The 22,866-nt window shown below is 52.1% G+C and overlaps 11 protein-coding genes across 11 annotated transcripts; 3 read left to right on the top strand and 8 right to left on the bottom strand.

Moving 5' to 3' along the window:
* Positions 1-622: 622 nt before the first annotated feature.
* On the top strand, positions 623-1,066 carry K489DRAFT_307826 (histone-fold-containing protein; the record flags this gene model as incomplete). The annotated part of the gene is made up of 2 exons (XM_033600602.1): positions 623-860; positions 933-1,066. Coding segments are annotated over 2 exons (372 nt in total), but the record flags the coding sequence as incomplete, so codon positions are not given.
* An 845-nt stretch (positions 1,067-1,911) lies between these two features.
* Positions 1,912-2,582, bottom strand: K489DRAFT_389297 (uncharacterized protein; the record flags this gene model as incomplete). Its single annotated transcript, XM_033606495.1, has 2 exons — positions 1,912-2,382; positions 2,469-2,582. 2 exons carry the CDS (start codon positions 2,580-2,582, stop codon positions 1,912-1,914), a joined length of 585 nt encoding a protein of 194 aa, XP_033459501.1.
* Positions 2,583-4,769: 2,187 nt separating this feature from the next.
* On the bottom strand, positions 4,770-6,995 carry K489DRAFT_432268 (acid protease). The gene is made up of 2 exons (XM_033608476.1): positions 6,300-6,995; positions 4,770-6,241 (listed from the first exon to the last, which is right to left on the bottom strand). The coding sequence occupies exons 1-2, from the start codon at positions 6,508-6,510 to the stop codon at positions 4,800-4,802; spliced, it is 1,653 nt and encodes a 550-aa protein (XP_033459500.1). The 5' UTR covers positions 6,511-6,995; the 3' UTR covers positions 4,770-4,799.
* Positions 6,996-7,331: 336 nt separating this feature from the next.
* Positions 7,332-7,739, bottom strand: K489DRAFT_381223 (uncharacterized protein). Its single transcript, XM_033605069.1, has one exon. The coding sequence runs from the start codon at positions 7,612-7,614 to the stop codon at positions 7,396-7,398; it is 219 nt and encodes a 72-aa protein (XP_033459499.1). The 5' UTR covers positions 7,615-7,739; the 3' UTR covers positions 7,332-7,395.
* Positions 7,740-8,735: 996 nt separating this feature from the next.
* On the top strand, positions 8,736-9,806 carry K489DRAFT_299476 (uncharacterized protein; the record flags this gene model as incomplete). The annotated part of the gene is made up of 1 exon (XM_033600381.1): positions 8,736-9,806. A coding segment is annotated over one exon (1,071 nt), but the record flags the coding sequence as incomplete, so codon positions are not given.
* A 255-nt stretch (positions 9,807-10,061) lies between these two features.
* Positions 10,062-11,921, bottom strand: K489DRAFT_381222 (uncharacterized protein). Its single transcript, XM_033605068.1, has one exon. It carries the CDS (start codon positions 11,823-11,825, stop codon positions 10,152-10,154), a length of 1,674 nt encoding a protein of 557 aa, XP_033459497.1. The 5' UTR covers positions 11,826-11,921; the 3' UTR covers positions 10,062-10,151.
* A 205-nt stretch (positions 11,922-12,126) lies between these two features.
* K489DRAFT_381220 (uncharacterized protein) lies at positions 12,127-13,273 on the top strand. The gene has a single exon (XM_033605067.1). It carries the CDS (start codon positions 12,409-12,411, stop codon positions 12,895-12,897), a length of 489 nt encoding a protein of 162 aa, XP_033459496.1. The 5' UTR covers positions 12,127-12,408; the 3' UTR covers positions 12,898-13,273.
* Positions 12,744-15,015, bottom strand: K489DRAFT_381218 (Adenylosuccinate lyase). The gene is made up of 7 exons (XM_033605066.1): positions 14,897-15,015; positions 14,793-14,843; positions 14,386-14,688; positions 14,298-14,322; positions 13,543-14,247; positions 13,338-13,486; positions 12,744-13,282 (listed from the first exon to the last, which is right to left on the bottom strand). The coding sequence occupies exons 2-7, from the start codon at positions 14,819-14,821 to the stop codon at positions 13,033-13,035; spliced, it is 1,461 nt and encodes a 486-aa protein (XP_033459495.1). The 5' UTR covers positions 14,822-14,843; positions 14,897-15,015; the 3' UTR covers positions 12,744-13,032.
* K489DRAFT_381217 (uncharacterized protein) lies at positions 14,912-16,614 on the bottom strand. Its single transcript, XM_033605065.1, has one exon. It carries the CDS (start codon positions 16,496-16,498, stop codon positions 15,257-15,259), a length of 1,242 nt encoding a protein of 413 aa, XP_033459494.1. The 5' UTR covers positions 16,499-16,614; the 3' UTR covers positions 14,912-15,256.
* Positions 16,615-17,036: 422 nt separating this feature from the next.
* Positions 17,037-17,894, bottom strand: K489DRAFT_371292 (uncharacterized protein; the record flags this gene model as incomplete). Its single annotated transcript, XM_033603227.1, has 1 exon — positions 17,037-17,894. One exon carries the CDS (start codon positions 17,892-17,894, stop codon positions 17,037-17,039), a length of 858 nt encoding a protein of 285 aa, XP_033459493.1.
* Positions 17,895-18,503: 609 nt separating this feature from the next.
* On the bottom strand, positions 18,504-21,509 carry K489DRAFT_292355 (uncharacterized protein; the record flags this gene model as incomplete). Its single annotated transcript, XM_033600217.1, has 2 exons — positions 18,504-18,732; positions 18,805-21,509. Coding segments are annotated over 2 exons (2,934 nt in total), but the record flags the coding sequence as incomplete, so codon positions are not given.
* Positions 21,510-22,866: the final 1,357 nt, after the last annotated feature.

The raw sequence follows: 22,866 nt of genomic DNA, 5'->3' as shown, positions 1-22,866 counted from the left end.
ACTCGACGCACCCATCACCATGGACTCCAATTACCGCCCTCAATCACCAGACCTCTCCTCATACGCACCGCAATCACCTGATCTCTCGGGGTTCCAACCTCCCGACCCTGATATCGCATCTGCTCACACGTCGTCTCTCTACGCGGGTTTCGGACAGGATCCAGCCTTTTCGTCACATCAACCTCCAAGCTATGGTCAGCCGGCGGCCGGCAGATTTCAGGGCTCAGCATATCCGGGTGACAATGCCAACAGCCACAATAACGGTTTTCGAGGGAACTACCCTCAACAACCACCCACATCGATCCCACAGCTTCCAGAAGCTGCCTTCCAACAACAATTGCAACAGCAATCGTACCACCACCCACAGCAACAGCATCCCCAACAGTACATCTCACCCAATGTGATGGGACAGCCGCAGCAGTTCCTTCAACAGCAATATCCGCAGCAGCAGCAACCGATGTATCAACAACAACAATTCTTCAAACATGAGGACAACGACCCCGACTACAACCCCCACAGCGCGCCTGCTCCCACACCCGGCAAGCGAACCCGACGACCGAAACAGGAGCCATCGTCGTATGGCATGCCTGGTAGCAGCGGGTTCGGACCACAGTCCTCCTACGCCATGAACAACCACAACCGACATGGAATGCCTGCAGCACCAGTCAAATCCGAACCTCTTCCAGATCCCACGCTTGGCTGTCAACTCCGCACCACATTCCCAGTCGCCCGTATCAAGCGGCTCATGCAGGCCGATGAGGATATCGGCAAAGTCGCCCAAGTCACCCCGACTGTTGTCAGTCGGGCGTTGGAGCTCTTCATGATCAAATTGATCTCAGCATCAGCGATGCAAGCGCGAGGTGGCGCCGCTGCTACGACGGCAGCAGCAGCAGCGTCCGCGACAGCTCCCGGGACAGCAAAAGGCGGTGCAGCGGCGGCAACGGGTGGCTCCGGGCCAAAGAGGATACTCGTCCAACATTTAAAGAAAGCTGTGCTCGCAGATGAAACCTTTGACTTTCTACGGGAGATTGTGGACAAAGTACCCGATGCTCCGACGAAAGGCAAGAGAGAGGGAGCTGGCGGCGGCGTCGGAGGTGGAGGTGGTGCTGGGAGCGACTCAGAAGACGGCGGAGGAACAACGAAGGCGAAGAAGCGCGGCAAGAGACGAAAGGATTCGGGAGACGATTTTTGAGGGCAGAATGAATCCAAGGATAGACACTGCGAATCAAATGGAAAGAAGCATGGGCGATCATGATCGAATCCCTTCTCATGACGTGTTGACCTCTTTCATACTCCCATCTTTTATTGGAACATCTCCTCCGCTCGAATTGAAGCTGTATCGCAAACTGCGAGGTTTGATCGGACAAGTGCCATCAAGGATTGAGCAATCCCGGACAATACCTCCCTCTCCTACCCACGTTTCATCTGTGGACTGCCTCAAATATGAGCGTCTGACGAACACGCGCTCACTCGAATCTATCGCGACATCCTCGACCTCTCAAGATTTGCGCATTCAGACTGCATTGTGCAGGGCGCGAACAATCCAAGCCTGTCATTGGCTGCAAGCGCGTTGCAATGCGAACGCCTATGCAAGAGCTCAATTCCCGAGCACACAAGTACCGGTCACCACGAAGGCAGGCACAGACGACATTGATCGAATTAAAGAAGAAATCGTATTCATTCGTGAACCGGAACGTATTATTTGTACACCCATCTCTGAGACCACCGATTGCTGAGGACTCTTTGGGGATACTGCCATGCTCCAAAGCGGCGTCGTCCCAAGAACTTGTTTCGACCATGCCACCATGTGCAAGAGAGAATTAAAGAGAAAACTCGATGAAAATACCCGCTCTTTCATGAAACGTCACTGCGAGGAAGAAAGACAGAATGCTCCATGCTGCTCGTTTGCATCTATGCAAGCTGACCACGCACAGCGCCGGGAACCGCTAGGCTGCTGTGAACATCTGCGAAGAAAGCCGCCGGGTTCGCCTCGAGCTTAGCGATGGTGAAGCCGTCTCCGGAGTCAATCTTGGTGACGTTGTTCACGACGCCCGTCTTGAAGGGCCCCGAGATGCAGCCGACGCTGATGCGCTCGTTCTCCGGGCCGCCGGGGACGACCTTGGGGTTGGGAAAGGCGATGCGCGGGGGCCCGCTGGCGCCGCGGGCGGCTTCGTGGATGTGCGTGGCGGTGTTGGCCGGGGACTGGTAGTCGCCGCGGAAGTTCACCAGCTTGATGTTATAGCAGATGATGTCGAGCTTGCTGTTGAGCCCGAAGTTGTAGTAGCCGACGGCGCCCTCGAGACCACCGGTGGGAGTGGTGCCGTTGACGACCTGGTCAGGTGTGGCGCAGACGCTGAACTTGGAGGTGAAAGGGATCAGAGGCTGATCGCATTTCTGAAACGAGAGGTCTGTCAGTATCTTTCGCACCCGTTGGATGGTCTCCACCTTGGAGTGTGACTAAGACTTACGCGCCACGGGGAGCTCTTGAAGTTGACCGAGAGCAGAGCGTCGGGCTCAGCGGCAGGAGCAGCGAGGCCGGCAGCGGCGAAGAGAGCGGTAGCGGCGAAGAAAGTGGTCTTCATTTTGACGATTGTAAATGTGTTGGTTTGGTGGAATCGAGAAGGCTGTTCTTCTTGTCTAAATGTATCTTGTTGATGGATGGATGAGGATGTTAGACTCCAAACGAGACGTAGGGGAGTCTACTTATACATCTTGAGGTGCTGCTCAAATAACCATGTCATAACCATACTGTCTTGCCGGCGAGAGTGCTGCGCCATCTTGGGAGAGACAGAGCTCATCCGGAATGAGGTATGCCACGCCTTGGGCCTGGTCCTGATGGAAAGCATAGCAAATCATCCAACGGATCCAGCATCAATGGCTTGTCTTGGTATTGCCGCAGGTGTGCGGTCTCACATGGGTCGCTGCTGTTTTCCGCCTACATCGTGCGCAAAGTGAACGCGAAGTGTACTGGATACTGAACAAACGTTGACGTCCCAAGAGATTCAAGACGGAAAAGCTCAGCTCCGAGAGGCTGCCAATCCATGGCAGCACCATTTGCCAATGCTGGGCAGTGATCGGCAAATCTGGCCCCGTCACGCCCGGCGGCACTTCGTACAGGGCTGACGTCCAAAAGACTTTGGGCTAGAGACTCGATGTTGTGCCTCGTCATTTCACAGATTGATTGTTTGGGAGACTTTACCTGTCAATGCGAAAGAATACAATCGGGATGATCGATCCCGTTGAGGCGTTTCAGGAGCGAAGTCTCCATATTAGCATTTTCATCTCCAGCGGGAATACGTTTCTTACAAGCCTGTGAGCCCGATGTCGCTTTGTACATTATTTCAATCCGTGTCGGGTAGAACGCAGATAATCTGAGCAGAATTTCCTATCCTACTGCTATTACGCTGGCAAAGACGCGTGGACGAGTCTTTGGCAGACGGATGATGCCCTTGTTGTCATCAGTGTAGTCGCCGCCACCACCACTACCACCACCGCGGCGGAGCCGTCAACACCGCTACGGCCACGAGGAAGGGAGAAACTGGTCTCGCGCTACGTCCGGCGATCAACATTGCCAACATACGAACATGGCCATGAGGCTATAATGCTCGGAACTCGTGATAATCGACAACCCACTGTCATAGTTCGTCGCCCTCTTGCACTGCGCCGTATGCTTGGCATCGGGACGGTGACGAGGACGATGGGGCATGTATGCAAAGCAACGACTGCATTTTTGTCCATTGAGATTGGGAGATATGGTGAACGAGTGATGATTACATCATGTTCAGCCCCGCCCAGGAAAGAGTTCGAGATTCTAAGTCTGTCTCACCAGCACGTGCATGTATTGATGATGAAGCCGCCCTCAAAGGAGCCTTGCGGCTTCATTCGGATGAGCGGTTGATCCGTATAGGGCTAGCAGCATGGCACCGCTGGTCTTGGGACGTCCTGGAACGTGCAGCAAATTCACTTGGCTCTCCTGTAGTGTATCTACTGTGCAAATACAAATGCCCAAGCCTGGGGAAACTCCGGTTCTCATGATGACGGCGAAGACGCCGAAGAGGAGAACGAACATTGGCATTGCGTATGATGCCACGAGGCGAAGAAAGTCTTCTAGATCGAGCCTTGACGCCCCGTCCGGCGCCTTGGACTCTCGTCCAGTAGTTCCCAATAACCACGAGGAACTGCCGCAGAGACGGCCCATTGCCCCATTTCTTTTGCATCGTGGCGACCACGCTTCACGATTACGCTCTGCGCACACAAGGCTCTCTCCCCCATCTCCAAGCGCGCTGCCCAGACGACAAGGCGGTCTGATGGCCCTGGCCTCACTGCCGTGATTGATGAGTCCGGGGTAGAAGACTTGGGCAAAGCTACTCAATCTGTCCAGCCGAAGACTAACCAAATTGCTGTTTTTCCGTCACTTGTGACTGTGATGTAATGACCATTGCCGGGCTCTTATGATAACCCCTCGCATGTAGCATTGCTTTTTTCCTACATCATTGTCAAGCTTCCCGCTCCCAGGGTGTTGGTCTGGCTCGAAAGACTTTTCTGAGTGCAATCTACGTTCTGCACATTGACTCACGGCCGTACGCAGACGACATCAGAAAGTGAAACCTTGCATCTCGAGACAATTACAGAGTTTTACAGGAGAATTATGGTCGTTCATGACAACGGTCTCGATTTCGTTACAAAGATGCGTACAATTTCGTTATATATGACAAATTCGACTTTATGTGATCCGTTTAGATGCAATACGCAGATGCTGCGATGAAGCAAAAAAAGAAAGGACAACCCCGCGATGAAATTTACAAGATCAGACTCGCACCGAGAGTGGCGAATACGGCTGCAAGCCCGGTCATCCACAGGCCGGTGAAGTCGGTCGCTGGCATGAGCCGACCAGCCGCAGCATTCGGCGATGTCGAGGGGCTCGGGGTACCCGTGGCAACGACACCGCCATTGCCACCGAGTCGAGCCGTCAACGGCACAGCGTTCGTGCCGGTCGCCGTGCCAATCGCAGTAGCGAGGGTGCTGACACTGTGGCTGGTCGCGTAAGTTATCCGGGGCGGAATAGTCCAGGTGTTGGGTGAAGCGGTGACCACGTTCGACACTGCTCTGGCGACTCCTAAGGGACCAGCGGGCACGGGCACGATGTTAGATTTAGCAGAATCGTCTTCGGAAGCTTGCGCGATGCTGATTTGACCGTTGTCGAGATCGTACACGACATACATGCTCCGAAGAATGGCATCTCCGAGCCCACTCATGCCCTCCCCGTTTGGTTCATGAGGTTGAATCATGAAGAGACATGCTTGATTGTGCGCGTCGTACGCAATTGGCTCCTTGGTCTCAATATCGTAAGCTGGAATGATGAATTCACTGGCTGGGACCTTGATATGTACCCTGCCGCCGAACTCGAGGCTGAGAAAATCATTTGACGTGGCGTGAGCACACGAGCACAAGCCCTTTTCATCGACGAAGTCGAATACAGGCGCGATGATTTTTGCATAGATGTCGGCATCCAAAAACCAAGCGGCAGCGCCGGTATCGAGGATTACTGGCAAGCCGGCGTCATCATCGGAATACGCTTTGACGTCGGGCGAGCCTCCTGAAGTCAGCTTGTGCAGTTTGCCTGATACCGTGGCGTTCATTGCAGTCACGACACTTAGGTAACGATTAAGAAACCCAGGAGATGACCCCGTTGCTGTGATGTACTGAGGCAGCATGTTCAATGTGACCAGATTACCAGAGTACCGGCTGGTGTCGATGCCTCCAAAAAGAATGGAACCGGAGATATCCCTCTGGTCGTTCAGGAAAACGGAAAATAGTCGACTGTTGATTATGCCAGTGCTGACGAGGACTTCTGGTATGTTTGGATACTTCCCAGTTTCTAGTGAAGTGGCCTCCCCAATGTTGTAGCCGATTCCCATGAGGCCAACGCTGTAGCCTACCTTGCTTTCCGTCTCGGTAGCCAAGCCGAAGATCACATCCGAGATGGAAACGTCCCCAATACCGAAGGTATCCATGGCCAATGGACCAGTAGCGGTGGTACCGTCGCCGTAGAGTTGGTTGAAGGCAGGCGCAGGTATTATCTCCTTGTAAGTGTTTGATTTCGAGGGATTGAATGATCCGCCATGGCATGAACCTAGCCCTTGTTTCTGGCAATTTGGAAGAAAGGAAGCGTCGAAATAAAGATCCGATGATCCTGTATCGACGATGACGGTTTGTTCTTGAGGAGGCGAGCCTATCGTCACTACAACAGATTGTCAGCTGGCCCTCGTCAAGGCTGCATCAATTTCGAGGACTCTTACCATTCGCATAGTAGGCACCGCCATAGCTCCAGCTTAGCACATCGAACACGTTGGTGCCGACAGTCCCTCCAGCACGTCGCTCGAGCAGTGCGCTCCGAGCAAAGTTTGCAGTTGCGCCGTGGGTGTGTCTGTCTCGCTTTGATACTGAGATCTCAGGCAATATAGCAGCGGCAGAAACAATCAACAAAGGCGTCAATGCAAGACTCTTCATGATGCACTAAAGAGGACAGGGACCTATCGTCGTGAGGGTATTGAAAGACTCGAAGGAAGTTGTCGCCAACTGATTCGTGTAAACAAGACAGTTGAGGTCAACGAGATTGATGAAAGGGTGTGATTTTGAGAACTTGGCAAGTGAGGCCCACGGGTATTTGAATACATTTTGATCGTGAACGGCCATGCCGCCCAAACAAAGCAGTGATCTGAGGTCTCTAGAATACCAACGCATGGGTAGACCGCGCCGTATGTGGTGTTTCAGGATATTTCTAAAAGTAGTCGGCGAAGAGGCTGTGGCGTGCAGGCATGCGGCACGAACGACGGGACGCAAAGAGAGTCAGCGAGATCTGGCGGCTTGACCAGCACAACGAAGAGCCAATAGATGGGTGAACATACAGGTGATGAGATTCCCAGGGCAATACGCAACAGAAAACTCCTGTAAGCTTAATGAAGACAGTATATGAATATCGCGGTCATCGAAAGACAGATATCTCCAGAGCATAACGTGTAGTCATTGACACCCATGGATGTTTTCAGTCGGAGTGGACGTCCATGCACCGAGTTACCTCGTCCCTCAGGCACAAAAAGACAACCCTTGAAATCGCTCGACGAGAAAACCTGATTAGGACTAGTTTAATCTTAGCGTTTCTATAGTACGTCAGGGCCACGCTAGACGCGCGGAACAAGCGTCATCTTTACTTCTCATTGGTCCCGACTTCCTGTTGGCCACTGTTCAGGAAACATCCAAATATATATATATATATATATATATATATCGATCTCCTGTACATGCTGCGCCGAGCACTACGCCGCACGCTCCGGGGTTGCGTGCCTATCGCATGCGGTTTCGCGATAGAGACGAAGGCGTGCACTGCCTACATGGCTAGGAATACACTCCGAGAAGCCCATAGCCTACTCCGAGGGGCACAGCGGTCTGGTGGAGAAAGCTTGTCGGAGATGTGCGATTGCGACACACATCTTTCAAGCTCCGCCAGATGTAAGGAACGAGATGAGATCGGCCGCCAGGGACGAGGGTAATGCTTAATGGGCAGTAAAACCATGCGGCCACAAGGGGACCTGGTGGTTGTATCACATGTTGCATTTCATCGCCGCCAGCTACACCTCTTATCCGGGACCAGGATGATTCTGTCTGATATAGTATGGAGTGCAAGCACTGTCGACTCTCTCCACTTCATCTGTGTCTCCGGTTAGCTGCACCCGTTCTCGTAGTCGCTGCACGTCGTCGTGTGCTGGCGGAAAAAAGGTCACATGGATAGCAGGAAGGCGAGATTGCCATTGCTTTGCAGTGTGTCGGCGATGGCGGCCTATGGCTTTCCGGCCAGGAATCCCCAACAGTCGTGGCCTACGCCGTAATCCTGGCAGATCCTTTCTGAGCCACTTCACGGCACTTCCGGCAGCAGGACTGAAACACGGGCACCTTTGGTCTTTCACTAAGATAGAGTATCAGGCCGCCCACTGGAAGATGCTGCCACACGTGCATCATTGATATTGTCATACACTGGGTAGCGAGTGGGCCTTCTGCGGATATCATCTTGTTCTACTCTTTCTCATCCTGGTCGCTCCGCACGGAACATTTCCGTGTAAGGACATCGCAGATTGATGACGAGGCTGAGGGATTTTTGCATGTTGCGCATGGTCCAAGTGTTCTGGGCTATACAGTAGCGTCGTCGTGTGCTCCCGAACGCATGATTACGGAATACTTCCACTCTCAGGTACAATTGGGCGCGTCACCGCCTGCTTTGGGCCGGGGGCTCAATACTGAACCTCGGGGGCATTAGGAGCACTAGACAATTGACGTCCAGGAGTAAAGTTTCAATTGTTCTGAGTGACCCAGCGGTAGCTCTCTCATCACGTCTGTCGTTACGGTTTTGATTGTCCAGTGCATTTCATGGACGCTGCCGTTCGGAATCTGGTGAATGTGCAGGACGCACTTGTGCTCGTTGTCGCCGAGTATCCTCCTTGAGAACCGTTCGAGGAGTCACGCGTGATGTCTCAACCGGACGGGTCGCGCCCAGAGTTCGCAATGCAACAACGTCTGGGCGAGGTGACGAAAGAACCTTTCACGTTCGGCAGACGCCTGCTGGGACTTATCTGTCTGGCTACGACTGTGACTCTATGGACGGCGAGCAATTTTTTGGCTAGTGTACGCTCGTTCTCTACCTACATTGCTTTCCACAGCTGACACAAGTCTTGCCATAGACCATATTTGCAGACGATACATACAGCAAGCCATATTTCGTGACCTACGTCAATTCGACATTTTTCATCATTCCATTAATTCCAATATTAATTCACAAAGCATACAAACAGCCGGAAGAGCTGAAATCCTGGAGAGATGAGTTGCGCAGCCGAGCCGTCGGGCGGTACATGCCTGTCAGGGACGAGGAGGACGTCGAAGAGGAGGTGAACCCAAGAGCAAGCTCAGAGAGTGTAGAGGATGACACGCGGATACATCGTCGACCTTCAGTAAGGTCTCGTACTGAGTCCCAACAGATCGATCTTCAGGAGGGCTCTGCTCCACCTCTGACACTATACGAGACGATGCGACTCAGTTTTGAATTTTGTATACTGTGGTCCTTGGCGAATTACTTTGTCTCGGCATGCTTGCAATACACGACTGTGGCATCGTCGACCATCCTGACAAGTACGAGCAGTGTGTTTACGCTCGTCTTTGGAGTCATGTTCAAGGTCGAGATATTCACATTTCGCAAGACACTTGGCATCATGGCTTCTCTAGCCGGCATCATATTGATCTCCTCGATCGATCTTTCGGGCCGGAACAATGACGAGGACCATCGTGGTGACTTCCCGGAGAAATCATCACAAGAGATCGCGGTTGGCAATACTATGGCTTTGATTTCGGCTGTAATTTACGGCATGTATGCGGTCCTGATGAAGAAACGCATCGCTGACGAAAGCCGCATCAACATGCCGCTCTTCTTCGGATTCGTGGGCGCCATCAATTTCTTCCTCTTCTGGCCTGGATTCCTTGTGTTGCATTTCACGGGTATTGAGCCATTCGAGCTACCACCGGACAGTCGCGTCATGACCATTATCCTGTGCAATTCGTTGGCCAGTTTGATTAGCGACATAACGTGGGCCTATGCGGTCCTACTCACATCGCCGCTCGTGACCACTGTGGGATTGAGTCTCACAATTCCATGCTCACTGATCGGCCAGATGTTCATCAACAATCAGACGGTCGGGGTATGGTATTGGATTGGTGCGCTGTTGGTGCTGATTTCTTTCATATTTGTGTCGCAAGAGGACAAGGATTCCGACCAGTCACAAAGTGAAGCCAAACGACACGATGATTCGCCCCGTTCACGATCAACATCACACGGCCAGATCGCTGGAGAGCCTGCCGGCCTTTGACTATCGACCTTGCAGCCACCGACATCGCCGAAGGACGATTGAGTGGCTAGCAATATCCTTTGTCATGAAATGATACATGACATGAAGTCGCCTCCTACAAGAATTCATCTCTGCCGCATGACACAACTGCATAGCATCTCACTAACGGAAACGATCGATGCTCAATTAACAGAACGAGCATTCTAGCGAAGGCCACTATCTGATTCACTTCAGACTGACGAGAATTTTCTGTACACCCATCTATCATACTTCATCTAGTACCTTCTCGGCAGCTTGCACAAGCTTCTCGTATACATCCCGAACATATTTCTCTTCTGCCAAAGGATTAGCGGACACAACACGAATTGCATATACTCCCCCAACAAGAGTGGAAGTTAAGAAGTATTCCCGGCTTGAGTCGATGATATTGTAGACCTTCTCCGTCACATCGTTGGCGGCCTTGATGTTGGCGTCGTCCACCAAAGGCTGCACAGAAACTTCACTGTCTTGGTCAGGTCGTGGGTCACCTCCATCTGCGGCTTTGGTGTTCTCAGGGCGTCCTGCATTCCGCGGCACGACGGTCAAGACAGTTAACGCAAAATCTGGCGGAGACAAGATGCTGAAGATGTCGCTTCTTGACCGCACAAGATCAGCAAACAATTTTCCCAATGCGATGTGATGTCGGATATGCTCCTGCAAGCCTGCAACACCCCACGTTCGCATCACGAACCAAATTTTCAGGGCACGGAATCGACGGCCAAGCGGTATCTGCCAGTCGCGGTAGTCTGTCACCAAGCCGCTGTCCGTGAACTGATTCTTGAGATATGCTGGAGTCATCCCGAGCGTGTCCGTCAGATCTCGTCGTTTTCGCACGTACAAACATGACGCGTCGAAATTTGTCAACAGCCATTTATGCATATTCATATCGAACGAGTCCAAGAATGCCAACTGCTTGGAGAGGTGTTGGTATTCGGGCAGCACCAGTGCTGCTCCCGCGTAAGCTGCATCGCAGTGAATCCAGATGTCAGGATAGTCCTTGGCCACACCGGCAATCTCAACAAGATCGTCCACCGCACAAGTGCTCGTCGCGCCGATGCTGACAGTTAAGTAGTATGGGAATAGACCTTGTGATATGAGCTCCTCAATTTTCTTACGCAAAACTCCTCCCTTCAATGCATAGGCGTCTTCACGCCGCGTGCTCAGCTTCCTGATCCGCGTGCCCGCAATATTGGCCGCCTTGTGCGTAGACGAATGCGCCTGGTCCGAGCACAAGGCCACCAACTTCGCTCGAATCTCACACGATCGATCCTCAATCGCATCCGCGTCCACGACTCCCTCCCTCTCAATCTGTCGTCGAACATAGCGTTCTCGCGCAGCCACCACCACAGTGACGATCGCCTCGCTCGCCGAGCCCTGGATGACACCTCCGCCGGTCCCGTGAGAATGGAAAATCTCCGGCAGCGCCAGCGCCTGTGCCAGCCAGTCCAGAACAATCGTTTCGAGCTCCGTGACGGCCGGCGAGCAGATCCAGTTGAATGCCGGCGCGGTCAGAGCCGCGCTCCACAGCTCGCCTAGCATGCCCGGGTACGTGCTGCTGGCGGAGAAGAAGGCCATGAACTTGGGGCTCTGCCAGTGTGTGATTCCGGGCATGATGGCCCGTTCGATGTCCTTTTCGATCTCGGGCCATGCTTCGCCGTGTTGGGGTGGCGAGGTGGGGAGCAGTTTCCGGAGGTAGCCGGGCTCGATTGACGGCAGAACATCTCTGGTTGAGATTTCGGAATAGTATTTTTCAATCTCGTTGATCACGGAGAGGCCTGCTTTCTGGAATTCTTGGCCTGTCATGCCCAGGGGTGGTACAGTGCGGTGGTCCACGGTCGAGGGACGACCTGCACCCGAGCTTCTGTCTACATCGTGACTCGCATTATTTGTCGATGCCATTGTTGCTTCTAAGCTGCACTGATAAAAAATGCTTCTTCTTGTGTACGGATAATTCTATTAATGGCCTTCAATTAAAGAGTAGTGAACGTTTTCACGATTCGAAATAGAGAATTACGAAAGCTGCCGGATAATTAATCATACATCTGTGGTTTGACGAGGAGGGTCTGAGTCAATTCCGCAATGGAGCTTGGAGGCTCAAAACAGCCAGAGTTGCCCAATCCGGAGCTGCTTGTTGCCTCAATATTCTACTAATTTGCTGCCGATCGAAGTGGAGCGTGTGCAACACAATACAGCATGGAGGATGATCAGCACATGCAATGCGATCCGAACTTCATAATAATAACCTTGGAAAGTGGGACCCATTGACAACCTTGGGACCTGAGCGCGAATTCGTGATGACGTAGGTTTTGGTGTACAGTCGGGAGCTCCAAAATTATGATTCGATAGCCCGAGCGCAAGAATCAAGGCCGACATCAATCATTAACCTTGACGCACTCTTGAAGCTTCTTCGATTGCTTCATCAAGAACTCTGAATCTATTAAACGCTTGATAGAGTACTCCTCGACGTGCAAGTCAGCCCACCATGGCGTCCCAGCTTCGCAACTCCACGATGTTCACCTATCTGCCACCTCCGGCCGAGTGTCTCGCGATCCTCGTTGGTGGCGCTGAATTCCTCGTCTTCGGCCTCGCAGGGCTCGCCAACGCGCAAGAATTCGCGACAGCTTTCGGTCTGCCCGATCAGTCGACCAGCTCGGCCGACGAAACCGACAAATCTACCGTGACCACCACATCGACTCAGAATCGAAAGACTCAACAGGCACTGAACCAAGCTATTGCAGCACGAAACCTGTCCCACGGCGCGCTGATTTTGACGTTCGCTCTCTACCTCAGGGACCGTCGCGCCTTGGGCTATGCGATTGGATTCGGCTTCTTCACGACGGTAGCGGATTATTTGATCGTGAACGCATATGGTGTGCAGGCCAAAGCCTTGAATCACCTGCTCGGCGCGGCCAACTGCCTTGCTTTGGGAGGTTCACTTCTGTACTGGGGCAGGAATGACCCTTGGTGGTGAAAGCTATAGCAGACGAAGCAAAGACTTGACGATCATGGAATCCCCATGGGAATTTGTTCATCATGGCGATGTTCTACGTAAAGCGAATGTAATCATATGTCAAAATCACACGGCTCAGGCCACAATATGCTAGTCTTATACGTGCAGCTCGGCGACCTGTGCGTTCACCAATGCGCTGGCATATCTCGACTTGACGTCGGCGACCTTGGTCTTGATGAGCTTCTCGACAATTTCAGGGCAACGGCCGATGAAAGTCTTAGGGTCCGTGAGCGATTCAAGGTCAGGCAGAATCGAAGCAAAGTAGGGTGTGTTCCTGATGCGCTCCAAGAGATCGTTTGGCTTGCCTTGTTGCTTCACAACAGCACCGGCCTCGTGAGACAGAACACTACAGATGATCAGTAAAATACTCTGTAAGCCATCAAGGGTCAATAGCAGCTTACCGAATCTCTTCGTGAACCTCCTGTCGAGAGCTACCCGTGGCGACGAGAGCCATGATGATGTTCTCGGTCGCCATGAAGGGAAGCTCTTGCTCAACGCGCTGCTTAATGACAGCCTCGTTGACAACGAGTCCATCGGAAATGTTGTTCAACTGAACAATTGATTAGCTGATGACAATCTCTGAGCTTCACCGCCGGAGGCACCTACCAAAATCAAGCAAGCGTCTGCGCAAAGGAATGACTCCGGTAGCGAGATACGTCGAATAGCCGAGTCGTCCAAGCTTCGCTCCAACCACTGAGAGGCATAAGTCTGCTCGACATCAGCGCTGAAGTTGTGCAATTTACGGCCCAACGAGCACAGTCGCTCCGAACGCATCGGGTTACGCTTGTATGCCATGGCGCTCGATCCGATCTGATCCTTCTCAAACGGCTCCTCGATCTCCTTGAACATGGCGAGATGTCTGATGTCACCTCCAATGCGCTCGCAAGCGCATCCGAAAGCGCTAAGGGCGTGGATCACGTCAACATCGACCAATCGGGAGTATGTCTGGCTGGTAGAGATCTCAGCTTCCTCAAACCCGGCCTTCTTTGTGACAAGTTCATCAAGCGCCTCCACTTTGGCGTGGTCACCCTCGAAGATGGCGAGGAAACTTGCTTGTGTGCCAGTGGTTCCCTTGACACCACGGAACGAGCGGAGAACCTCGTCACGTTGGTGCTCAAGGTTACGAAGGTTGCGAAGAAGATCTGTGATCCAAAGACTGGCTCGCTTTCCGACGGTCACCAGCTGAGCTGGCTGGCCGTGGGTGTAGCCGAGACAAGGGAGATCCTTGTATTTGATTGCAAAGTCGCTCAATTGACTAATGACGACGACCAACTTCGAGATGGTCAAGTCCAGGGCGTCACGCAAGAAGATCTGGTCTTGTTAATCGATGAACGACTATCTCACACAGAAGGACAACTAACCAGATCAGCATTGTCCGTAACGTAGCTACGAATGAGGTTAGCTCTATGTTTTCAAACTGTGTCAAGCCACGCTCGCGACCATACATACCAAGACGTAGCACCCCAGTGAATGATTCCGGCAGCATCAGGCGCAGCAACACCATAGGTGTGGACGTGAGCCATGACATCGTGGCGACGACGTTTCTCCTCAACAGCAGCAGTCTTGAACTCGTCATCTTGGATCTTGACGTGGTCCTTCAGTTGTTGAATCGCAGCAGGAGTGATCTTCTCGAGACCCAATTCGTGCTCGGCCTCGGCAAGGTAGACCCAGAGTTGTCGCCAGGTGCTGAAACGGTTGCGAGGCGAGAAGATGTATTTCATCTGCTCTGAGCAGTACCTCGAGTTGAGGGGGCTGTGAAGTATTCGTTAGGAGGTTCTTTCATAATGGACAATGCTGAGGCGAATATAGTAGTTGTCGTCTGGCTGCTCGGGAGAATGGCACTTGACTTAACGAACTTTTGGTATGTATCATAGTCGGTGGCCATGATGAATGATTGTTATTTGATGCTGTTATTCTATCAGCAGGAGTACACTTTTGGGAGCACCTATGGTGAACCCACGGACTGCTGTGAACGGTTGGATATTTCGTTGAAGTGGTACCGGTTCTTCGAATGATGATTTGAACACTCCTCAGGTGTATTCTCAACTTGTGTTGAGCACCAATAAGGATCTCAGAATTTGTCGACAGACGAAGCGAGATCGGGACCAGTAAATTTATCACTAGCTAGTGCTAGCTATCCTGTTCAACCATGTCTTGCTTCCGTCGTAATTTTTTCCATGCATGCCGATAGCTTAACCCTAATCCGACCCTATCCGAGCAAAAGCAATCGTGAATAGTGGACGTTCACCACTCTTACCCAGATCGATACAACACGAACCCAAAGCCAGAGGCATTGCAGGAAGCATGAGGGGTTTCAGCATCATCGAGCTTCGCGCTTGCGCTGTTGTTCCACCATATCATCCACGATCTGAAAGATGCCTGTGACAATCTTCATAGTACCCTCATCGACGTTTCCACCAAAGCGATGTTGAATTTTGTCCGGATGCCAGCGCACTCGTTCTGCCTTGAGTAACTGTAAACGCGTGCGATCTCCGTCTGCTGGCACAGGCATATGCTCGAAAAAGGGCTCGATGTTGCGCTTGATGGCTGGCTTCGACGGAAGCACTGGCCATGGAATTCGACCTGCCACAGAGGGCTTGGACGCGTTGTCTGTCGCAGATTCTGTGCCGTTGGCGATGTTTGTCTTGAGTTCCTCCCATGCAGCTAGATACTTTGACCAAGCTTGAAGGAACTCCTTCGAGCCGCCATCTACTGGAGTAGATCTTTTCGAAGCACTGCCTTTGCGATCCTCAAAGTCAAAGACATACTCATAGTCGCGAGTGTTATCGTCCTCGACTCCAGCAAATCTCCTTCCTCCCTCTTCTTGTGCACGCTCCCAGGCAGCCCGCTGTTTCCGCCGAACGTACTCCTCTCTTCGCCTTGCAGTGTCCTCTTCTTCCTCCTTTCGCCTTTTCTCGGTTCTTTCCCTCTCCTTGACGATATGCGGATTCTTCTTTTCCCACATCTTGGTCTGCACGTACGCTGCGTACTGCTCATCGTTCATCTCCTCCAATTCACCCTTGGGCGTCTCCACCATCGGACGGGGATAGATGTGTATTGGTTGATTGTAGACACCCTCCCAATATGCCGCACCTTCGTCGTCTGCAAGCGCATCGAAGAGTGACTCTCGAAACGCTGTGGTAGAGTCGTTGGACGCTGAAGGATGAGGTTCGGTCGGTTCACGTGGAAATGGATGGGAGCCTTCGCCCTGATCTCCGGAGCCTGCATCGCTGTAGCTGCGAGCTTGTTTGTCACGGTCAGAATGCCGCGATGCCCTGTGTCGCTTAGAGCGAGACTCATGACGGTGACGTCGGCCAGGATCAGAGACACCCGATTTGAAGCGAAACTGTCCCCTTGCACGCGACATATCCTCATGCTCTCTCGAACGGCGACGTTTGCGTTCTGAACACTGCGCTTTCGATCGTGAAGTGTCCGAACGGCCATCATTGTGCATGTCAATCTCGTCCTGTAGACTGGCGAGGATAGCGTCATGGTCGATATTGTCACCAAGACTGTCCAAGCTGGCTTTCACCTCCCTCTTGCTTTCCGCCAGTGACGGCATGCTGGGCGCACTTGTGAACCTGTCTTGAGCGATGACATGATTCGCAGACCGCTCTCATATCAAAGAATGAGCATACTTCAATAAGCTCTCACGCCGTGTTTGGACAGAAATTATAGGTCGAGCAATTGGGAAAGTTTGTATCATGACCTCATTTTGTGATCGTCAGGCTTCAAAAGCTTGGACCCAGCTTCAGGTTGACCACGACCGTGAACAAGAATCAGCTCCACGACGTTACATAAAAATTGAATCCACTACGCATACTGCGCATACTGTGAAAAGATGGGAAATGCCAACAGGATGTCAAACTCCTCGGATGAAATGTATCGTTACTTGCATGTAATGTAAGCCATCGAAATACAACTGGAATGCCATCAAACCACTGTTCAGTTGTCGAAACACAATCATAATGCCACAAAACCCTTGCTTAGTTGTCGAAACGCAGTCATCGCAACCAACGCATTGTACAAATATCTTCTGGCCAATACTAGCACAGTGTGAGGGCGAAATCATCTCATGCCATGGACAAATTCTGGTTACATCAATCCATGTTCTCAATGCTGATCTCAACGTCTGACTCGTCGTCATCATCGTACTCGTCGTCGGAGTCAGTCCCGAAATCGTCCTCGAAATCATCCATATCCATTGCTGCACGGGCATGGATCTGGTCCAAGAGGTCGAGTTCCATGAGCTCTCTCGTCTCTTCTTCGGTACGATCGATGATGGCGAGCATATGAGCGCTCAACTTCAGCTCGACAGCTTCCCAAGGCCTGGCAAGCATTCCATTGACGACGCCAAATGTCCCACTTGCTAGTGTCTTGCTCATCATGAGAAATGTATCTGCATCTTGAGCAGGAATGGGTATGAGATCAGGGTCAGAGTGGTAGAGTTTCAGCCACTCCATCAAGTCGTCCAGATCGGTCCCATCGATGCCAAAGGGCGTCGTGCTTCGACAGATCTCCGCCTGAATGCGGACTTTCGGATCTTGATGATATTTCCTAACTTGTTTGCAGAATGGTAGGAGCGGCTTGAAGCTGAGTGTGTGACATGCTCTGAAGAGGAAGGTGTTGTCTGTGAACCATATCCCAATGGCCTCGTTACGAATCTGCCGAGATGTCCGGAGGAGTGGTGGTTGTCTAACTCGAACGAAGCTCCCATGCTTCCATTCATTGATCAGAATGGGCTCATCTTCGATCAGAGCATATTGCCATATCCGAGTACGAAGCTCAGGTGCAAGAGCGAGTAGCAGTGATGGTTTTTTGTTGCTTGAATTGAGCGGCTTGGTTTTGCGGGATCTTTGATGAGACTTGCCGCGAGTCCGTTGGACTGGTGTGCCTTTGGACTTGATCTTTATCTCAGCAACCTTTCTCTTTTTTGGCGCTGAAGCAGTTCGCTGCATGATGGGTGACAGGGACGATTCTGTCAGTCAATTCGGCCTCGACTGGCGAGACCACTGGAGCGTCTGTTGTTAATTAGGCGATGCGGATGTACGGGGAAGAGGAATTTGTAGAAGTTTGCAAATGGAAAGTCCAGATTGCAAAGTTTTGAAGAAGAAACCTCAATGTGGTGTTTCTGCCTGGAGAACGCGAGAAGTGACAGGCGTCAAAGGCTCATGCGCGGACCATCACGTCACCACCTGACACTTCGACTTAAACGTTCTTGCCGAGCTGCTGGTCCGTTTGCTTGAAGGAATGCTGGACGAGGAAGTTGAATTGGAATGAGAATGTGAAAGATCGAAATGCAAGTGCATATCACTTGGAGCAGCTGGAAGGTTCTTTCCTGGAAGGAACAAATAAACAATGCTATCAAGCCCAAGGGTATCATCAGAGTGAAACTCCTTGGTTGTACAAACCCAAATCCCGCTAACTATAAACCTCTTCCATGCATGAAACCTTAACAAACATGACGCCGACCATATATTCGTTTCCCTAAAGCGATGCACGTAAGATAAATTTTCGATCCCATCACCAACTATTCACCCACGGCTGGACTCTCAGCATGTCTTCTGCCATGCCCGACTTTGCTTCAACGCGTGCTGAACGCCAGAAATGCGAGCTGCACATAGTGCTTCGGTAGGTGTACGTAATGTGAAACCTCGCTGTGTGCTGATGACACCGATGGATTGCAAAATAGCCTTGCGAGGGTCTCGTGCAAAAATGTCCGGGTGAGCAATCCAGTCCAAGTTGGAATTTAGCTCAGAGTCAAGGATTGCCATCATCGCCGGATCGAACGAAACACTGCCGAGCGATGTCGACTCCTGTGCCCGGGAACTTGATGAAGGCCGTGTTGGCGAAGCTCTATTTGGCGACGAAGGCGCGCTCAGAGGAGCTATGATCGGGCTGCCCTTGGTGGGAGTCTTCGGAGTGGGTGGTAGTGCGACAGATGGCGGAGGAGATGGAAGAGAAGAAATGTTGACCTTTCCAAGGCCTTGAAGAATGGTCCTAGTTTCGGACAGCAGGTGAGTGGCTCTGGCACTCTGGCCTTGATCGATGAGCTGCAGTGCACGCGAGAGCATGTCTGAAGTCAGAAGTTCGAGACGCCGTTGAACAATGTATGGGTGAGGTGGTGTTGATGGTGTTCTTGGGCGGTTCGGCAAGTGAAACTCATGGAATGGGGATGAAGGAAGTCGATTGACAGCTAGGGTCGAGTGTTCCGGAAGTTGCACTCGGCTCCCATCACGTGTCAGATCACCCCAATCTAAATCAGCTTCTAGTAGAAGGACTTCCTCTGCGAGTGCCGAGCGATTTTCAGGAGGCTCAATCGGGCTCATGCCTGGTAGATTTGACACCATGCTCTCGAAATGATCTGAAAGGACGGCTTCAGTGATGCGTTCTGGCTGAATGATGAGTTGCACCAATACATTGCGTCGATCTCCATAGCGAAGATCGCCAAGTGCCACCTCAACCGATCTCCCGGGCACGTTCTTGGCTGACTCAAGCGCTCCGCTAACTTTGACAAATTTTGCAGGCGAGCCATCGGGTAGGCGCAGGCGAAGCTTGACATTTTGGTGTGAGATGCTTTGCAATGAGCCTACACAACCAGCGAGACAGTCGCGGAGCATATGCCATTCTTTCACGTAAGTATAGCTCGCTCTCGTCCGCTCTGAGACCCGGAGCAGAGCGTCTGGTGTATGCGTGACGCCAAGACCAAAGGTGTAGATGCCAATGTTGCCAGTGTCAGCCCGTGCCGTTAACAAGTCGATGCTGGTTTCGGCTGCGGCTGATCCTACGTCGCTCAGGAGAAAGACCTGAGCAATTGGATTAGACAAGCGTCGACGCATGAGAATATCGACGGCAGCGTTTGCACCCTCTATGATATCTGGTACTGTGTCCTGTTGCTCCAGTGGTTGGATTTGGCCCAGCTTTGATGACCAGCTGGCGGAATACTTGGTGGTCAGCGGTGCGAGAATTTTGCTACCGCTGTCGTCGCCGACTGTTATGATAGCCAACCTGTCCCGATCGCCGAGCAAGGACAACAGGAAGCGTAGAGAATCCCGTAAGATGTCCGCCTTGAACCCGTGCGCGGCAGAGGAGATTGGAAAGACAACAACAATGTCCATGGGACTATGAAGAGGGCGCATAGATACGAGTGCTTTATGAGCACCAACAGCTGTCTCGAGAGGCGGTGACTTCAATTTCAGAGGCACTTCCTCGACCGGCGAGTTCGCCGTCGTCTGCTGTGGCGTTTCTGCATGATGCTTTGTAGCGTTATTCTCGATCTCGGAAATGATCTCGTCCAGATCCATTTTGCTCAAGGAGAAGCGTGCTTCCCAATCGATGCTATTGAGAGCTTGACTCCATATTTCAAGATCCGCACGCGACGCGAACAGTAGGTGAAAGGCGGGAAGTTGGGGCACGGACAGGCCTAACGTCAGAATGTCATGATCGGGAACCGCTGCCACTTCCTCCAGATGCTTCTTGATCAGAATTGAGCCCTTGAGCACCCAGCGAGCGGCGGGCGCAGATTGCTCTAGACCATCCCAGACATGGCATGCACTCGCGGAAACCTTTTTCTCCTTGACGCAGATGAGCATCTCGGAGAAGAGGTAACAGTCAAGCTCTTGCCAAACTTTGCGATCCTTGCCAACTTTGATTGCTGATCCACGCAGCTTCAGCTTGCCGAAGTTGTTCGGATCTAGTCCGTGCCAATCGTCAACGCGCTGGAAAAGCTCTTCGCGAGCCCTTTCGAGATCCTCGATGCCTTCTTGCACGCTGGGGGTGTGCGCGGGTAGATTAGGCATTGGACTTGGCTGTAATGAAAGCTGTTCCTGCTTCGCTTGAATTGATGGCGAGATGAGGTTTGAATCTGGCAAGGTAGGCCAGCTGCTCTCTGCAACCTCTATCGTGACCATGCACGTGAGGCTTTGTTGGTATCGTGATTTAGTGATGGAAGGAAATTCGCTGCGCATCACTATTGTCGGTTCCTGAACAGGGAATCTGTCCAAGTCGTTTCGACCGTCAGACGGCAATTCTACCGCTGGCAGCTCGTGATCGCTGCGGGCATCCGCACGTCGCTGTTTCGGTTCTGTGGAGCCATGGGAGCCAATACTGCTGACATTCCTACTGTGCATATTCATGCCATCTTGGGACTGGGCGGCATCCTCGCCGTTCACCAACAGACTCCTGGTGGTCGAGCCGTCGGACCTCCGGTCCGACACTGCCTCGGGTAGAACCTCGGCCGCGTTCTCTGCTGTGTAGCTAACGGACGAGGTGGTTGACTGCGCTTGAGTTGGACGACTGCTTCGTCGTTGATCGATTGTGTCTTGTGTCGCACGTATGAGCTTGCGTAGGCTGTCATAGTCAACCTTACCGCCACGGCTGGTATCGAAATCCAGCGGCGCTTCGCACGTCGGACAGACAGCACTATGGCCGTCACGGACATATTCGTGCAGGCAGGCCTCATGAGAGATGTGCCCGCACGTCAACTGCAGAATCGCCTCTCCGCGCAGGATATGTTCGAGAGGTTCATCACAGGTCGCACAGACACTGCCGACGAATGTGCGCTCCCGCCGGTTTGGAAGTGTTGAGGTGAGCATGTTGTGAAGTACTTCAGATTGAGTCGAGCGGTGGAAATTCACTTCGAAAATGCCATGCCACTCGCCCGCATCTAAATATTAGATTTAAGATGAGCGGAGGTGTGTTCTCAATGAAAGTCGAGGGAATTCTTTCAGATCAAAGACTCATCGAAGTCGCCTCCCTCGCTGACAACCCTGGGCGAGCAGAGATCCAGGCTGTTACACATAAATTCCTTGTTGGCGAGTAGTCAGGCAATGCTAAATGTAGCTAGTCGTGTAGTATCTTGACTGTGTGTTATTAGACAGCGGGTATATCGGAACAAAGAAGTTGCGATGAAGTGTCTTTCTCTGGTAATGTACTTTAGAGAGTTCGTCTACTGACAGGCCTGTGAATGGTGGTAATTGACGCCGCTTTCAGTAGGGAGGACTACGCAAAAGCTCTCGGAGGAAGGTCTGGAAATTCAATGTGCAAGGCGCCTTGGATAGCTGAGTGGGAAAGACCAATTGATAAATCAAAGACCGCGATGAGGCCAGATGAAGTAGGCAGTCAGTCCGATTGTTCGGGTTTATTGTCGGATCTATTGTGCGACTTCCCGACACGCGTCGCTGATTGTACCCGGTCCCTGGCTGGAGTAATTGTTGTCAAGGGACAATGGGTTGTGATAGAGATAAACTGCAGACGTCAATGGGAAATTCCTTGACGGTCCTTCCTCGTAATAACAGCCAGGATATGTATGCCATGCCCACGATTCCTATCTCACCTCCGGCCGGGGTCGCTCGCAGTCGCTGAGGCGGGACATGGACTGTCACCAATGGTGCACAGGATCCACGCCGCTCCCGTCTAGTCAACATTCGGCACGAGCCAACACCCAATCCTACTTCACGCTTGTTTAGCTCTCGAGGTTATATGGCCGGTGGGCGTAGCAATATCTCCTCCTACAGTAGCGCAACGATGAGGGAAATCTGTACATCCCTACGTCCTAGGTGCACAACAGGCGTGGGCGCACATGCCGACGCAGAATCCAAAACTTCCTCCCAGTCACAAGTCGCCTACAATTGCACAGATGACGGGATTGAGCCAGTGATAAACTATCACGGCATGAACCAAGGTGGCCCTCGCACGTCCTTGTGGTATGCATGTGTACATCCGTATGAGCTTCAAGATGACATGCACGAATCCTTGGTTGTTCCGATGCCTTTGCACGTGTTCAAAGCTACTCAATTGATACAATTCTGCATACTGGTGATTGTCGCCTGCTGCTATCACGCGGACTCGTATTTGTAGTTCACCACACACAATCGGCTCCATCATGACGCCGGATGAAGCGAACAAGGTATCGCCCATATAGCAGGGACT

This window comes from Dissoconium aciculare (assembly GCF_010015565.1).
Source record: "Dissoconium aciculare CBS 342.82 unplaced genomic scaffold K489scaffold_7, whole genome shotgun sequence".
NCBI classification, from domain to species: domain Eukaryota; kingdom Fungi; phylum Ascomycota; class Dothideomycetes; order Mycosphaerellales; family Dissoconiaceae; genus Dissoconium; species Dissoconium aciculare.
This window is presented reverse-complemented; position numbering and strand designations above follow the sequence as displayed.

Bases quoted from the DNA above. Each gene is read 5' to 3' on its own strand.
- K489DRAFT_432268 (XM_033608476.1), bottom strand. From the start codon at position 6,510: ATGAAGAGTCTTGCATTGACGCCTTTGTTGATTGTTTCTGCCGCTGCT. The intron at 6,242-6,299 runs GTAAGAGTCCTC...AATCTGTTGTAG, and splicing joins CGGTGCCTACTATGCGAATG to TGACGATAGGCTCGCCTCCT.
- K489DRAFT_381223 (XM_033605069.1), bottom strand. From the start codon at position 7,614: ATGCAACATGTGATACAACCACCAGGTCCCCTTGTGGCCGCATGGTTT.
- K489DRAFT_381222 (XM_033605068.1), bottom strand. From the start codon at position 11,825: ATGGCATCGACAAATAATGCGAGTCACGATGTAGACAGAAGCTCGGGT.
- K489DRAFT_381220 (XM_033605067.1), top strand. From the start codon at position 12,409: ATGGCGTCCCAGCTTCGCAACTCCACGATGTTCACCTATCTGCCACCT.
- K489DRAFT_381218 (XM_033605066.1), bottom strand. From the start codon at position 14,821: ATGGCCACCGACTATGATACATACCAAAA. The intron at 14,689-14,792 runs GTTCGTTAAGTC...AATACTTCACAG, and splicing joins GACTATGATACATACCAAAA to CCCCCTCAACTCGAGGTACT. The intron at 13,487-13,542 runs GTAGGTGCCTCC...TCAATTGTTCAG, and splicing joins CAGACGCTTGCTTGATTTTG to TTGAACAACATTTCCGATGG.
- K489DRAFT_381217 (XM_033605065.1), bottom strand. From the start codon at position 16,498: ATGCCGTCACTGGCGGAAAGCAAGAGGGAGGTGAAAGCCAGCTTGGAC.